The 17,780-nt window shown below is 33.1% G+C and overlaps 1 protein-coding gene across 3 annotated transcripts; it reads right to left on the bottom strand.

The window, feature by feature from the left end:
• Positions 1–7,727: 7,727 nt before the first annotated feature.
• LOC105773472 (protein NARROW LEAF 1) lies at positions 7,728–17,295 on the bottom strand. Of its 3 annotated transcripts, none has more exons than XM_012595421.2 (7): positions 17,007–17,295; positions 16,309–16,373; positions 15,611–16,117; positions 15,116–15,259; positions 13,532–13,772; positions 9,139–9,639; positions 7,728–8,682 (listed from the first exon to the last, which is right to left on the bottom strand). In XM_012595421.2, exons 3-7 carry the CDS (start codon positions 16,103–16,105, stop codon positions 8,267–8,269), a joined length of 1,797 nt encoding a protein of 598 aa, XP_012450875.1. In that variant the 5' UTR covers positions 16,106–16,117; positions 16,309–16,373; positions 17,007–17,295; the 3' UTR covers positions 7,728–8,266. The 3 variants fall into 3 exon arrangements, with proteins under 3 accessions (XP_012450875.1, XP_012450874.1, XP_012450876.1); XM_012595420.2 differs by having other exon boundaries at positions 16,313–16,373; XM_012595422.2 differs by lacking the exon at positions 16,309–16,373.
• Positions 17,296–17,780: the final 485 nt, after the last annotated feature.

Genomic DNA, 17,780 nt, shown 5'->3' with positions numbered 1-17,780 from the left:
AGGTTGTGTGTACCACACGGGCCAGCCACCCAGGCCATGTGAATTCACACAGGCGTTTAGACCAAAAATCAAGATTTGTTCCCAAAGGCTGTAATCTTCGTTCGAATAAAATGTAGGCCTACCATAAGGCTCATATGATTTAAAAAAAGTTATAAAACCTGATATTTGATGATCAATTGATGTATAATTCGTTATCCGTACATTTGTTTGACATGATATAAGCTAAGTAAGTATGAACTATTAGCATATAATGTGCTTTTGTTTGGTACGTGTTTAAGATATGTGATTTATTCAGGTATGATTCGTGCTTTGTTAATTTTGATAACTCGTTTCTGTGTTACTGAGTTGGATGATAATATGTGATATTTGAATATGTTGTGTCTGATACTAATTTTGATATGTAACCATGCATGTGACTTCATGACAAATCTGATATGATTCATTTCATTAAGATTTGATCAATCTATCCTACAAAGCGTGAAATCTTATGCCTTCTGTTTTTATTATTGTACGACAGCATGTCCTACATGCTTATCATTCTAATTCTAAATATGCATGACATGACACATTGCATGGAGTTCAAGATGATGTGAACGGAAGAAGTTTCTAGTAGTTTAATGATCTGCATTATCTAATGATTTATCCATAATTTTGTCTGACAGCTTGTCTGCAATTCTGGTGGCACTGTCCACAATTATCTGTTGGTGTGATTTAGTTGGATGAGTTCTAAGGAACTCTATTTTGGTGTATAGCGAAGTTGGGTAAAATGTTTTCTGATAATCTGCATTCTAATTTTCTGAAAAATACCGCATTGGCATAATCATACATCTTCTATTCTGTTATACAATTGCTATGAAAATCTCTGTAAGACTGATGTGTTCCGCTCTGGTTATATGATTGATTCGAAATTCTTTATGTTCTCTAATCTGTATATTATATTTTTTTTATCTCTGTTTGAGTTTAGTTATACACTAAGCTCCATAGTTCACCCATTTGTTTTATTTGTCTATTCAAGTAGACCTCTAACTTAAAATTGGATGGTGTGTGGGAGCTCGGATTGTTTTTGCACTTAGTGCAAATATGATAAATTTTACAATTATTTCTTTTGATCTATTGGGTTTAGAATCTATTTCTAAATTCATTATGGGTTCTTGCTTAATTGTCAGTAATTGATATTTTCCAACGCAATACTGTAAAATCACGTAAGTCAACAAAACAAACTTCAATTTTCAAAACTAAAACTCCGAAAAAGGTTTTCTGCTGCAAATTAAGTAAATTCTTAGGTGTTTTCTGGAAGCGAACAAATAGCTTTCTAATGACTATTTGCGGAAGTCGTATTTGCTAAATAGTTATAGAATTCAGTTTTCCAAATGAATTAATGTAATTTTTTAAGATTCGGTCATAACTTCTAGGTTGAGTTTAGGGTGTTAAATTGATGACCATTTTCTACTTATTTTATGTTTTAACCATTTTCTATTTAAATTAATTTAATTAAAAATAACTTATTTAATGTTAGAAAACCACACCAACCGTCCACCATCATGTAATTTGGCCTATTCTCCTCATAAAACCTTTAACATTTATTAATCATGCATTTTAGCTAATAATAATCAATACCGATAACTTTCACAATTTTTACGATTTAGTCATTTTTCTTTAATTAACTATTCAAACATCAAAATCAATGGACCAAACTTCAATCCACTTATACTAAAACTCCGTAAATATTTTATAAAAATATTTACAAGCTCAATCTATGAATACAAGATCTCAATACCTCATTTCTAAAAACCACTAACTTTCGGTACGTACCACTTGTACCTTGACTAATTGACTAATTTAATAAAATCAATTAAATCACATTTTACTATAACACAATTTTTAAATCATAAATATTAGATAGATAATATTTACTGACTTACTCATCAAAATTATGGCCCCGAAATCACTGTTTTCGACACCATAGAAAAATGGGTTGTTACAAAAGTGGCATGTGTCTCAAGATAAGGGCACATCGAAGCTAAATTAAGAAAATAAGGGAGGTTGGTCTCGATACTTAAAAGGGCCTTGTCTCGAGACATGTACTCTAAGGTCTCAAGACATGTCATCATCGAAACAAAAATACCAAAAACAAAAAAGAGGCTTGTCTCAAGACATAGAGATCTCTGCCTCAAAACATAATGTTAAAGTTTTCCAATAAAAGTTATGATTCAAATCCCAACTACGTAATAAACTTTGTACAAACCCTAAATTCATAACATGTAATTAATGGGCATTAGTTGAATTGATTATGTATGTATATGTAGTGAATGTACGAGATTTATTTACTTGAATGTCACGTTACTTATCGATTGTGATTGAGTCAGTTTGAGTTGCTCCAACAACGTATTATGATGTCACAGTCAGGTCCGAATGTGAGACGTCACATTATATTACTAGAGCAACTCCAGACTATTCATTAACAAATAACGAGTAAATACCACATCATTTATTCATATATGATTTATACATTTTCAATTAATGTAATAAATGCATTTTGTTCTTACTTGAACATTTACAAGATTATATGGGGTTGAATTTAAAGTTGGGACTCGAATCCAAACTCAATTAACAAAATTTTACTAGAAGTCTTGAGACATAAGATAAAAATGACTCTAACATAATGAATCCTATGAAATGCCAACTATACCCGTAACTCTATCCGAGATCATTTAATAGGGTATTCATAGTACTCAATATACATACATTCACATGACATTCATTTTATTTGTTATGCTTTCATAATTTTTCATCATGTTACAAACATAATTATATATATAAACAATAGTTCAACAAGTCATAAGCATATTCACTTACATATATATGATAATATATATATATTATCACCACTATATCATTACAACCAATAAAACTTAACCTACCTTTCATGAGATTAATCATTAATATCCTTTCATTTTATTTAGTTCAATGTGTTTCTTTTAAGATTTCATATATAACTCAATTCATAATGTTCTATGACAGCTCATACATGCATAATTAACAACTTATCGTCTATGTTCTCCTATCAACAAGGATTACTTATTTATTTGTCATTTTTCACTAAACATCATGTAACGCCCCAAAATTTAATTTTGGGTATTGTGAATGTATGACACAAAAATCTGTCAACTTTAGTGGTTATGTGTTCTGGGAGTGTTTGGGAGGTCCCAAGTTCAAGCTAGGACTTGGGAAAATTTTGGTATTTTTATGAATAAGCCCTATCTTTGGTCAGTATGCTTTTAAGTAAAAGTTGGCAAATAATTAATAGAATGGGTCTATTAGTCTAGTGGATAAGTGGAATGTTGGTGTGTGAGAAGTCAAGGGTTCGAATCTTTGGGACGATAAAGGTTGTATTTTTGCTTCTAATTTTGGCAAGAGTTGTGCTGAACTGGGTTTCTGAGTGGTGGATGTGTAGTGGGAAGTGAATGAGCGATTTTAGGAGTGAATTAGGGGAGAATATCCAAAATCTGATCATTTTTTCCTTTTTCAAAAAAAAAGTCATTTTTCTCTCCATCTTTCCATCTCTACCGAATTTTTCTTTTCTTTTCTTCTTTGCTTCTTACTCGATTATCTTTTCTTTTCTTTCCTCTACTGCTGAAATTCCCTTGTTCCCCATAAATCATTCTTTCCTCTTGATTTCATAGCGTTAAGTAGCACTTGTGCAAATTCAGTAAGTTGTTGGGTATCATTTTAAGAGATTATTTTGTGTTCAATAGTATAATTTCAGGGTGTTGGCAGCAGCATTTCAGGAGGATTAAGGCTCTCCTCGTGATTTTCGTAAACGTACGGATTTGAAGTTTTTGCGGTAAGTGTTCATCATTTTATGAGTAAGTATTTTGGTTTCGGGATTTTGATTAATCGCAAGGTAAGACTGATTATGGTGTTATTTGTTCAATTATAGGTTTTGGAGTACTCGGGGACTGTTTTAGCATCAAACAAAACTAGGTGTGTACCTAAAACACAAAAATAAGGGGCAAAAAGCCAAAATTACTTGTTGTTTGGCCAACACCAGTAAACTAAATTTGAAAATTCACCATAAATTGTGGAAATCGAATTAGAGGATGAAAAGATATGGGATTAAAGATATTTGAGCCTAGTTTTTCATAGAAGAAACAAACTAAGCAAAAGAATTTCAGATTATGAGATCTTTGAATTTTAGTGAGATAGGATCAGAATGATTTCGGAATCCCCTGTCCTGAATTTGAAAAATTATTAAAAATTGTATAAAAATAATTATGGGTTAGAATTTATATTTTCAAAATCCTGAATAAGCCTACTTTCAAGAGAAATAAACGAGAACATCATCTGAATTCTGTATGATAAGATAATTAATTTTTAGTGAAGAAAGGTCAAAACTATCAGATAGCAGAATAGGGAAAAATTTAAAGAATAAAATGTACTTATTCGCTAAACCAATAATTCTGAAATTTTTATGGTAAGAAGATATGTGAGTCTGGTTTCAAGAAAAATTTGTAGATCTTAATTCGAAATTCTGTAGCTTAAGATACAAATACTTTAGTAATAGTGACTCAAGTAGACAGCTTTGAAGGATCATATGAGTAAATAGTGGAAACACATATGAATAATTAACGAGCACGGGTTACATTAAAATGGATCACGAGGCCAATGCCAATTTGGGTCATGTGGGCCACATGGGATTATGGGCCCACACGGGCGAACATCATGGGCTTGTAGGCCCATTTTTACTGTTTGACTGATAATGTTGCACGAGTCGCCCAAGTCGATTGTGAACCTACTGTAGGGTCGGTAAGCTTACCTTGACCCCTAATTGACTGAAATGACTGTATGACTGATATGATTAAGCCTGATGATGTCCCACTAATTTGATATTGTATACCCTGTTTAGATGCATGATATTATGTTATAGCATGCCATATTTGTATATTGCATTGCATTGGGTTGGGGGATTATAATATTCGGAGGAAGTGTACTGAAAGGCCTCGAGCCTAATTTACTGGTAGCTCAGCTGCAAACTACTGTCTAGTGCTGCATTCGGTACTACTTGGAGTGTAGGGATGGGTGGGTTGATTATATCCCCACATGGAGTGTAGGGTTGGACGGAGATGATGTGTAGAGGCTAGATGGGTAAGATTTTTGTGACTGCATATCTATTACTGCTACTGATACTGTGATGGGCTAAAGCCCTACTGCATGACTGTTTTTGTACTAAGAAAGACTAAGGCCCAAACTGGATTGATACTGATACTGAAAAGGGCTTAAGCCCAAACTTTGATTATTTGTTTACTGTCTGTTCATTTGTATAGGGATTACACACTGAGTTTACGTAAACTCACCCCTTCTGTTTAATCTGTACAGGTAATCCCCAGATTTAGGCGGATCGGTGCAACGGAGGACTCAGTGGTGGCCACACGACTTCTTTTACACTATTTATTACCTATTTATGATTTTACTTTTATTTTGGAGTATTTTGCTATATTTATGGCCCTTACGGATTTTGGTTTAAATTTGGTTTTTATACGGTTTTATGATTTAAATCTGCTAGTGTTATGTAAAACTCGGGTTTTTAAATGAAATTAATGTATTATCAAAAATACCACTAATACGCAAACTGTTTAAAATCTTCCGCAATAAGAAAACGTTTTGAAATTGAATAACGATTTGTAAATGAATAATGTTTTGGAAACGAATGACACGATTTGAAATTAACATAAGATAATGAAAAAAAATGATTAAATAGAAAAGAGGATTTAGCAACGACATATTTTTCGAAAAGCACTACCTTGTGACATCGTCAGATTCGGCCATAACGTCTAGGCTAGATCTGAGGTGTTACACATCACCAATTCAATTCAACATGGCATAACACATTTATTTACCAACTCTTCCATATTCAATTTCAACAAAGCATAAATCCAACTCATCACTATTCACTAGGTGCAATCACATAAGCATGGTATACATGGCATTTGTTACTCTATCATCATTTAATCCAACACTTACCATTTAAATGCTTATTCAACAAGTACATAACATGATCAAAGCAACAATTAACACCAATCTTTTCACAAGCCAAAATATTTAATTATTTTATGCAATGAAGTCAAATTACGTTAGCACAAACCGTATTCGTTGTCCGTCGCCCATTTTCGTCTTTATCCCCCGACGTTCTGCCAGTGTTAGTTTCTCAAATCTAGCATATAAACTTATACTTAAACATGTTATACATACTTTTCACTTTATTCCCTTAAAACTCTAATATCTGAAATTCTCGTATTTTACAATCTACCAATTAAATCTAAATTTAACTTCGTAACTATACACTAGGGACCTCAAACTATCAATAAACATCATTTTAATCCAAGTTGTCATCTCTATCATTTTAATCCTCAAGAACTCATCAAGGGTTTCTTTAATAATCACTTAATCAAACTTCGTCTCAACAATACCCATTAGCTACTCGACTCATTTTCACCATGATCACAACTTAAATATGCTAATTACCCATGAAACCAAACTTTCTCATCTAGGATTTTCAAAGTTTCCATCCATGCTAACTAATTAAGACTTTATTAATTAGAAATTCAAATGCTTGGGCTCTAATTATCTAACATCATTAACTAATAATCTAACAAAATTCAAGACAAAAAGCTTCCTAACCTTGAAAATTGATGGACGGCAATGGAGAAACCTTTGGAGAAAAATTTTCATCTTTTTCCTCGTATGCCGTTAGGAAAGAATGAAAATGAGCATCATTCATTCTTTTTATTATACTAACATGCATGTATAATAAAAATAAGAATTATCTCATCTAATGGTCATCAATCAATGCATGAAAATGTTGGTGTATTTTAATGGCATGGATTAATCCACTCCACTAACCCATTTTATTTATGGTTTATTTGCTCTCAAGTCCTTGGTGTAATTATACTATGGGAACTTACTTAATTCCTCAAATCAGTTCTTCTTAATTATGTTGACTTGGAACTTAGTCTTGTACTAAATTAAGTAGTAATTCTAATTCCTAATTTTGTAATCATCACATAAATTCCTCGATTAAAAATTTCAAGATTAGCTCGAATCAAGGAATTTAATCTTGAAACCACATTTTTCTGATAATTATAAATATTGAGTTGTTACACATTGAATATGTTTAAATATAAAACTGACCGTCAAACTATCACTTTTCCACCTAGGTTTTTTTTTTTAAATGTGGTCATAGGTGATACCTAAACTATTAATTTTGTGTCATTTTACCCCAAATTACAAAACCAACCAATAAAAACATGACACGTGTTATATTTTTATTGGATGTTGTACACTTTCATGGGTAAAATGAAATGAAATTGATAGTTTAGGTATTCCTTTTGACAAAAAATTTAGATTCTTAAAGTGATAAAACCACCAACTAAATAATGTATTAATTTTTAAAAGTGATTACAAGTATAATAAGTATAAATATAAATACACAACAGAAATAAGAACAAATACACTCACTAAAGCTAACAAACTGGATTAAAACTCACACATGACAACTGTACAAGGTAAGACTCAGATACCCACACATATTTAGCAATAATATATTAATTTTTGTTACACAATATTTATGGATAGTGTAATAAGAAAATCTTTTCCATAATGATAGACTACGTGCTAAGCAGGATAAACATTGTTTGAAGCTTATTGTATTAATAGAAAATTTAAAAGAATGCCTTAAAAGGTTGAAATTTGGTTCATTGGAATAACGTAATGATACATCCAAACCGTAAAACATGAAGATTTTCATGTATGAGTATCAGATTCTTTTGTCCAAAAGAAAATCTGACTTAACATCAAATCTATGAATTTGGACTCAATCAGCCGGTTTAAAGAAATACATATTTAAGCAGCAATACAGAATCAATAAGTTAAAACTACAAATCTTATGAATTACAAGCAAAATTTTTCAAGAGAAGAAACAAATAAATACGTATACCCAACCGAACAGAATCCTATTCTTTTAATTACTAGCAACCCTATCCATGCTTCTACTTCTTAGTAGCAGTCCATAATTCCCACTAGAGTACTTTAACCAAAAGATTTGATGAGGAAATGATAATAACTTCCCCTGGACCTGCTAAAAGAGGTGAACCTCAATCTCCTTTATGCACTTCCACACTTCACAGTTATGTTCCTGTTAGCGGTCTGGCCTGATTGTTTTCAATAAGATGATATCTCCAGCCAATTTCCCTAGACTGGCGAAACTCTCTCACTTCCATTCTTTCACGATACACAACGAATCTGAATATTTTCTTCTCTTTGGTTCGGGCTCACCTAACTGAAGTGAAACATAAATATCCTTATCTGACCCGTTTCTTAATGCTGAAAGACTTTTAGACTCTGGGTTCTCCCCTTGGTAATGATCATGAACTGAAGACTTCCCATTGAAACTTGGAATAAATTGGTGTTCCACATTAACTGCTGCTTCATCCCTATACTTGGTACCCATGATTGGTAGTACGAGACCTTGCTGAGGCTCACCTTCAACTTGCTGGATATTTAAATTAATCGGCTCAAAGGTCTCATCAAGTTTATCTCTGGATGGAACTCGGACCAGGGGAGAAGACTCCCCAACTGTAGAATCAATCCCTGCTGCAGAAGCACTTCTTTGATCTTGTACAGCAGCTATGTCAATAAGGAAATAATAGAGAAAGTCAAAGCCAATGTAAAGAGACCTGATGCAAAAAAAAATTAACCATAAAGGTAACATTGACCTTTATTCACTTTCTTCCTTTCTCTACCAGAACTTAGTTTAGCTATGATACTTTGCCTAAAATACTGCATTTTGTGTGACTTTCAAGTCTAAATAAATAATCAATGATTGAAAAATTAGAAGAACTAAGCCACATCAATACTAAAAACTAGAATCTAACCTTTTGCAATAAATTACCACTTGACCAGTGTCATCTATTAATGCATCATGATTCAGTCTATTTATAATTTCATCTTTTTTGGTCCAAATTATAGTTTGCATATCTAATGCCATTTAGCCAAATAAATCCTTCATAAGCGCCAAGAAGAAAGAATCAACCTAAGCTAAAAATTGGATAAAGAATGACTGGTAGTCTTGGGAATACATACCTTGAAGCCCTTCATTGTTTGTGATGAGATCAAGTTCGAGGAGGTCTAGAAGACGCCCAAGATCAACCCCACTAGTCCAATTTTCAGGGGGTCGACCAACTTTGAGTTTCAACCGACCCCTATTAGCAGTCCCACCCCAAATAATCCCAACAGGCAGTGGCTTTTCCTCATTCTGCCCCATTAGAAGTATGAGGCTTCCACTGTCACCTTCAAGGTCAAAAGTCTGCTCATTCTCACCAACAACAAGAAAATCAGTAAAGAAACAGATCCCTTTCTCATCATTGTACTCTAAAGCATATGCCATTATTGTCCCATTGGTCAAGCCAGAGCTTCTTCCCACTTTGACAACTTGCCTTCCAATGAGACTGCTAACTGGAGACTGCAAGTCTATGATGTGAACATTACCAATCTGACCTATTCCTTTTACAGTTGTAGTTACATTGTTCATATTGAGATCATCAGCAAAAGGAATAAAAGCCCCATCGGCTCGAACAAACGTTTCTGCAAGAGGACCAAACCATCATAGACATGCAAGGAAGTCAAGAAGCAACAAGAATTACATTAGCACATATGTAAAGTTAAACATTGTATGTATCAGGACTTTGAAGCCTTCTAAATCTTCATTCAAATTCAAATAGTAGACCATAGCATTTGTTAAGAGGACCAAACCGTCATAGACATGCAAGGAAGTCAAGAAGCAACAAGAATTACATTAGCACATATGTAACGTTAAACATTGTATGTATCAGGACTTTGAAGCCTTCTAAATCTTCATTCAAATTCAAACAGTAGACCATAGCATTTGTTAGGTTTTGATTCAGATTCTGATTTGATTCTGATTGTTGGGATTTGATTCTGATTTTTATTTCTTAGAATTTCCTTATTAGTTTAAATAAAACTTTGCTAACAAATTAAGATATTTTGCAGATTTTTGACAGCACAAAGTATTTGGATGAAAGCATAATTACCAAGGTAGTAATTACACTTGTTTGTAATTACAAATAATTGTAATTTCTCAACGTTTTTATTGATAGAAGGTAAATATATCGTAATCCCTAAGTCATGTTTGGTAGTACAATTTGTAATTACACAGATACATAATTTATATATTTTTAAAATGACTAGTTATCATAAAAATTATCAGCGCGTTAAAAAGTCTAAATGAATAATAAAAATTAAAATCAAATCATCATATGTAATATATTAGTTTAAGAAAGTAGTTGATAATATGATTACTAATAAAAATAACAAGAAAAATAAACCTCATATGCAACTTTATCTAATTGCTCTAGCATTTCATATTTGTTGGGTTATTCCTCTTAACATTTAACATATACTCTTTGTCATCATCTATTGGTCCTTAACCAAGTTTTTCAGCATCTAAATTTGAATCTATATCATTAAGATTACCAAGTTCTATTTCCTCCATGTACCCTTCAAAGTATAGATAAGTTCAATTCCACTTAGGAATGAATTTATGAAGTATGCAACATGCTAGTACAATTTAACATTGTTTTTTTATGCTAAATTGAGGTGATGATGTTAACATGAGAAATCTTTGTTTTTTAAACAATAGATGTCCTCTCTCAACCACATTTTGAAATTTTGAATGACTCAAATTAAAAAGTTCATGAGTCATCTCTGGTGCTTGTGTTTGGTTCCATTCTCTCAAATGGTATTGTACCCCACAATATTGTGCAAAAAAACTTTTTATATTTGCATAACTATCAGTTACCACATAATATTTGAGTTTACACTGCAAGCAATTTGTTGGTTTTATTATAAGAACTTATATAAACTTAATTTGGAAAAAGATTTATGCTAGTTATAACCCTTTTTATAGTACGTAAATTAAATTAAAATTAATATAAAATTTAGAATAATAATCTTTATAAAAAATTTATAAAAAGTCCTATAACTTTTCATAGCACTACCTGTAAATAATATAAGGCAAAAATTATAACATTTTTAAAATAAGTATATTATTTTTATAATATATAACATGGACACGTTAATAAATTATATTCATACTTTTTTGCCATAACTTTTTTAAATAAATATATCATAAAACTTTTCATAACACGCATATTATATTTTATAATATACTTTTTTTCCATAACTTTAGAATTTTTAGAATTTAAATATTATATTTTTTGTTACAATTTTATAATATATATAAATTATTTTTATAATATAATTTTTAGGATTTATAATATAACTTTAGAAATTTTTACCACAATCATCCCCAACACTCATACATATTTATGTTTATAATATAATTTTTAAAACTTGTATAAAAAATATTTTTTAAAGTTAAATCACGTATAAGTGTTTGTAAAGCCATAGGACAAATTGATTTGAGTGTAATTACCTGTATAATTAATCCAATTCTCACTCTCCCCCTAAAAACGGAAAGTTTGATTGGGGTGCTCCAATTACACCCAATTCAATAAGACCCACCAATTACAATAGTTATCCAAACATGTCACATCTGTGTAAATACAGTTAATTACACCCAAATCCAATTAATAGGTGGCTTTCCAAACAATAACTAGAATAAGAAATTAGGGTTTTGCATCTTATTCCTAAATTGTAAACATCTATATAAGAGGTAAATTATTTAGGAATAAAATAAGTTGAAAGTTTCATTAAATTAAGAGGGAACTCCATTAGAGTTCCATAATCGTAGGCAAAAATAGGAATCGAAATGAGGGCAAAGACCCTTTATTCGAATCCAATTCTTGTGCTTCTTGTTTGATGACTCGATCTCAAACTCAAGACCATAGCAATTTGGCATCAAAGCTACACACCATAAAGGAGCTTGATGAGAAAATTTGAAGCCAACTACACAAGGCTCTTAGTATAAAGCGTGATTGATTGCAATAGAGGCACGGGTTGATGCAAAAATAGAACAAATTGAGACTCTACTCCGCGAGTTTTCACGTGGGAAAGAAACAAAAACTTCTGACAAAGGCATTCCAAACCGAATACTTTAGTGTTCGCTTAAGCGGTAGAAACAACAGTAGATAGACAACAATCCACAATGGCAGTGTAGGTGGGGGAATAGTGCTCAAATACACCAAACTGGATTTTCCCACATACAATGAATCAGATGACCCCCTTGTTTAGCTCCATGGATGTGAGAAATTCTTTGCCAACCAAAATACTACCCCTCGTGATAAGGTTGGGTTGGCTGCCTTCCACATGTTAGGGGAGGCACAATTGTGGTTTTATCAGCTAGAAGATGAAGAACTGAATATGACATAGGAGATCTTCAAGGAATATTGTTCGCTTCACTTTGAGTCACTCATGAAAGTCAACCTGTTAGGAAAACCTATAATTTTGAAGCAAATAGATTTGGTTGAGGAATACCAAGAGCGATTTTAGCAGCTTTTGAGGCACGCATCATCTGTGCAAACCAATCAACGAGTGGACTTGTTCATTACAGACCTAATTGAACCCATCAGACTTGATGTGGAATTACATCACCCACCCAATTTGGTTCAAGCGAAAATATAGCAAAACTATTTGAAAAAAAAAATTGCTAATAGGATTGAACCCAAATGAGAATCCTAGTTTTGTCTAGAGTCCCAAATTTACAAAAAGAGCAACTAAGATGATTCCAGACAAAAAAAAACTCAGGTTACACCCGCATCTAGCAGAGCCTCATCTACCTTCGATAAAATGCTGACAAACAGAGAGATGGTTGAACGATGCGCAAAGGGCCTTTGTTACAATTGCGATGAAATGTATGTGCCAGGCCATCAATGCAAAAAGCTTTTCTAGTTTGAAATTAAGGACGGTGAACCAACAGACACAGAAAGAGATACAAGGGAACCGTGACTTCAAGCTTAAGGACAAGTTTTTTCTCCAAGGGAGAAATGTTATGAATTAGATTCAGATTGTGATTTGATTATGACTTTGTTGGGATTTGATTCTGATCTTTATTTCCTAGAATTTCCTTACTAATTTAAATAAAACTTTACTAATAAATTAGGATATTTTGCTATTATATTTTCTTTCTTGTTAGAATAAGAAATGTTATGAATTAGGGTTTTGCATCTTATTCCTAAATTGTAAACCTCTATATAAGAGGTAAATTATTTATGAACAAAATAAGTTGAAAGTTTCAGTAAAGTGAAGGTAGACAACTCCCTTAGAGTTCCACAACAACAGGTAAAATAGGAACCAAAATAAGGGAAAAGACCCCTTATTCGAATCTGATTATTGTGCTACTCATCTGGTAACTCAATCCCAAACTCAGGACCACAATAGCATCCTGGTCTGAATTTTAATCAATTTCTCTCTTTTCTGCTTAAATTTCTAATGCAATGATCAATGAACTTCCTAGCAGAAGATCTGAAGGCAGACAATTAAATTGGAAGTTAGTTACCTGGATTTATACCAGCAAAGATTCCATACCAAAGGTCATCTGTGATAAATGAGGTTGCCCTCTCTACAGCACCAAGGTACACTCCAGGCCCAAGGCTGGGCGGTAAAGGATGAAACATCTTCTGACTTGGATAGTCCAAGTCAACTGCAACATGCCGATTTGTGAGGAAACCTACCTGCCGATTTCCAGTTCGGCTCTTCACTATAGCACCTAGTGTTCCATATGTCTCTTGGCTGGCAACCTACATGTACAAAGAGTAACTGAATGGTTTAAATGGTAAAAACCGGAACAAGTAAAGAGTTATATCCATTTCTTGGAAAGTTCAGAGCTGCAAGTTACTCAAAGAGGAAGTCTTTTTACCATCACTTTTACAAGAAATGTCTCAAGTCTTAACAGCCACCTAGAAGGATTAGGAAGGGAGTTTGAAATTAAGCTATACACATGATTTTAGAGGAAAAGACACCAAACAATTCTAGAATGAAGAACTCAAGCCTGATATTACCAAAGCTGAAATGCCTGCACATCTATGATTGATTATAAAAGCATAAAAGCTTCCATACTTCAGTAATACTTGCAATATCAAGCTGCTCATTGTATAATCAAATTTCTAGCAAAACGTTGTAAAAGATAACTGACAGTTAATCTTTCACATGTGTCATGTTTATTATCCTTCAAATTAATTATCAAAAACAGGAATCTCTATCACTGTATAATTCATACCCAAATGATGGTGCAGGTGAAATGATGGCACAATTATCACTAAATGGTGCTCGGAGAAAGATACATGGATTTCTTTTTCAGCCCACGGAGGAATAATGCAGGACAGAAGGTAAGTGAAGAAAAGAGGAAACCAATTCTACCATGCACTTTTTCATAGTACAGATTGTTCACACCGTTGTAAAAAAAGGACTTCTATCTCTTTTTCGTTATTATTTATTATGAAAAGTTGACAAGGATTTCATTTTCGAAAAGCTAGCCAGCCTACTTCAATGAAATTAGATTAGGATAATATTTTTGCAGAAAGCCATCTTCTAATTAATAATTGGAACTTAGCGTGCAGAATCCAAAGTCCCATAGATATCTCAGGAGTTACATGATTTACACCAGAAAGATGTTTTTCCTTTCTTTCCCTGAAAATTAAAAGTTGAAGTGTTTGATAGAATCAAAGAATGCTTACCATTTTATTGTGCAACCAACAGCTTGAGTAGACAATCCAATAACGGTAAAAGAGAATACTAAAAGGTAAGTGTTCAACATTTATGGCAAAACAGATGCAGGATTAATATATAAACATGAGAAGAAAACATGTTATGCAGCATCAGCAGGACATTCTAAGATTTTGTCCCAGAAAGGGGGAAAGGGCAGTAGAAAACCAAATTCCCCCTCTGCAATAAGATATAATTAATACCAAACAATGCCTGCAAGCAGAATGTCAACAGATCATTCAAACCATAACTAAACATTGTAAACCACATAATCCTAATATCAAGAGATGAAGATTTTAAGATACAACAAATTTTACATATTTCATGTCCGTGCATGCCCATCAAACACCACTTTTATACACTAAATAAGTACAATTACCTGTGAACCAGAACCAATGATTGGATCACTCCCCCTCATCCCATCCGCAAGCTCAGTATATAATTGTTCTTTAGGAGTTGCTGCAGGTGCACCAAAATACGAGAATTCCACAACATCCACATCACACCACACGCCTCCAGGCCCCTGACCAATATTTAAATAAACATTGTAACTTTCCAAACAAGATAAGTCAATTCATGAAAGGTTAGTCATACATTCGAAAATTCCTTGCTTAGAGCCAATATACTTGTTTAGAAACTTCCAAAACTATGAACAACTTGTAACATTTTTTAGCCAAATCTGAAATGAATTTGAAGACCTCTCAAGGACAATCTAGCATCAGATTAGCAGCTATAGATGATACAAAAACCATAAAAATTTTGATGTAGCTTTAGAACAAGAACAGCCCTTCCCTGAACCTACCTCCCATTAAAACTATATTAAAGAAACATAGCAGTTCAGTAAATGCAATTACGCTAGAAGCATTGAACTTACCTCAAGAGCAGTAGGTAAACATTGAAACTGGCTAAGCCATTGCCTATGAACTTTCCGAGCAACAAAGACAAGAATAGCTGGTATATCCGTCAAAACACCCCGCCGAATACGGAACCCAATTGCTGTGCCAAGACTAAACCTACGCAGTTTTTTACTATGAAATGCTCTAATGGTCATCAACTCAAGTAAAGTGGTTGCTTGCTGTCCTGATGGCAACCGTCCAAGAGTTTCTGGCAACACTCCTTTCTGTAGGTTTCCGAAGTAGTTTGCTCTATCTTCTGCCGCATCAATTAATCGACTTGAAGTAGGCCATGAGAAGTAAGCGGCATTGCTCTCGGAATGCTGAGCACCAGAAGCAAAGGGCTGAAGAGGTGAAGGACTTGATGAAGGCAGACTATGATGATTGCAGAAATTCCTTTCCAAATCTAAGGCAGATTCCTCTGATTCTGTTGATCCAGAGTGATGAAACCTTAAATCCAATCTGGTCCTCTCCATCTTTCAGTTCTCCTAAATAATAATAATTCAATTCAACTCAAAACTCGGTGAATATTTTAGCACATAAAGCAAACCAGAGTACAGACATGATCATGAACATATACAATACTTATTCTTGATTACATTCAATACTAATTTAGAATAACAAAAGAAAGTGATGCTGATATCAGTAAAATAGATAAACAAGTATAAGTGAATCATACTAACTCTGTTAAGTCCATAAAGGCCGATTAAGTACGGGTGTAGATAAATGGGCAAACCACACTGACTGCAATAGAAAAAGATCAAATCAAAAGAAGAAAGAAACGAGCAGTGAATTCTAACCTCTGACATGGTGACAACACTAATAAAAACAAAAATTTATAAAATGTCAATCCTAGGCAACAAATTATTAAATATTGACAGAACAGGTAGCTATCCTCAAATACACCAATAACGCAACAAAAAGAAACAAAAACAGGACAAGGTTAAATTTAATGTCCAATGGCCATAAAGGAAAGAAAAATTCTTCCAAGGGTATTTTAAAAAGTGAAAGCCAATCAGATAGAACAATGGTATATCATCCTCTCCAAGCTGGAAGAGGAATGTAAGAGTGAAAGAAAATTAGACTAATAGGGTGATAGCTTAAATAGCTGTAGAGAGAGAACATAACAGCCAATTTAAATACCCTTTTTATTGGAGGATGTCGAAAATTTTAACCTTTGGAATATGGGTATTTTAATGGACTAATCCAAATCCAGAAAGCTAAAAAGCACCAATTCAATATATTAAACCCCAGAAATAAATAAATAAAGAGCTCAAAAGAACAGAAAAAAATATTTGGACTAAACTTTAGAAGCAAACCCAAATAAAAATATGACCTTTTATGAGAATCCTGAGCATGTATTAAGCTAAAACTCACCAGTAAACAATGGGGGAGCTGGCATGGAGGACCCAAAGTCAAGCCCTTCTGAGAATTTCATGCCCTAGTGATTCTTGCGCATAACCGGTGTTAAACACAAAAAGGAAAGAACATCAAAACGCTCACTCGGTGGTATTCTATTAGTATCTCTTTTATGAGAAAAAGGCTCTGAATTAGAGCCTGAATTTAGGAAGACTGGAGCTTTTCGAAGCAAAAAAACAAAAGGCTCTACATGAGAGAGAGTGAGGGAAAGAGAAAACAAAAGCAATAGTATAAAATCTGATGGCCTGATACTGCTATATTTTATTACAAAAGAACTTTACTAGATCTAAGAAATATGTTCATAATATAAAATTATTATAAATATTAAATGGGATTTTAGTTAAAATGTTAAAGTTTAAATATTTAAAATTATATTTTTAAAAAATATTTTAAATTATAGAGTTGCATATTTAAATCTAGTAGTTTTTCTGTTTTATGGGTTATGTTCTTAGATCGAAGTACGGAATGAAAGAGAGGGTGTCGGATAGTATCACGCGAGGGAGGTGCTCTTTTTTTGGAGGGCTCTTGCTAAGGTGTGGCCTTTACTTCATGAGAACTTAGTGTGGTATGTGGTGGACGGCAACTCTATTTGGTCTTGGAAAGATTACTGGATTCTGCACTTAATGCCATTGATTAAACAAATGCCTTCTCATAGATGTTTTGTGTCTAATTGTCAGCTTAATGAAAAGGTAACATAAGAAGGTACGTGGAAGCTTAATATATTTCGTGTTT

Source organism: Gossypium raimondii, chromosome 6, assembly GCF_025698545.1.
Source record: "Gossypium raimondii isolate GPD5lz chromosome 6, ASM2569854v1, whole genome shotgun sequence".
NCBI lineage: Eukaryota > Viridiplantae > Streptophyta > Magnoliopsida > Malvales > Malvaceae > Gossypium > Gossypium raimondii.
The sequence above is the reverse complement of the archived record's forward strand: the minus strand, read 5'-3'. Positions and strand labels throughout refer to the sequence as shown.

Coding starts and splice junctions, on each gene's coding strand:
- LOC105773472 (XM_012595421.2), bottom strand. CDS start 16,105: ATGGAGAGGACCAGATTGGATTTAAGGTTTCATCACTCTGGATCAACA. Junction 13,773..15,115: donor TCATTGGTTCTGGTTCACAG/GTAATTGTACTT, acceptor TTGTACATGTAG/GTTGCCAGCCAAGAGACATA. Junction 8,683..9,138: donor AAACAATGAAGGGCTTCAAG/GTATGTATTCCC, acceptor TTATTGACATAG/CTGCTGTACAAGATCAAAGA.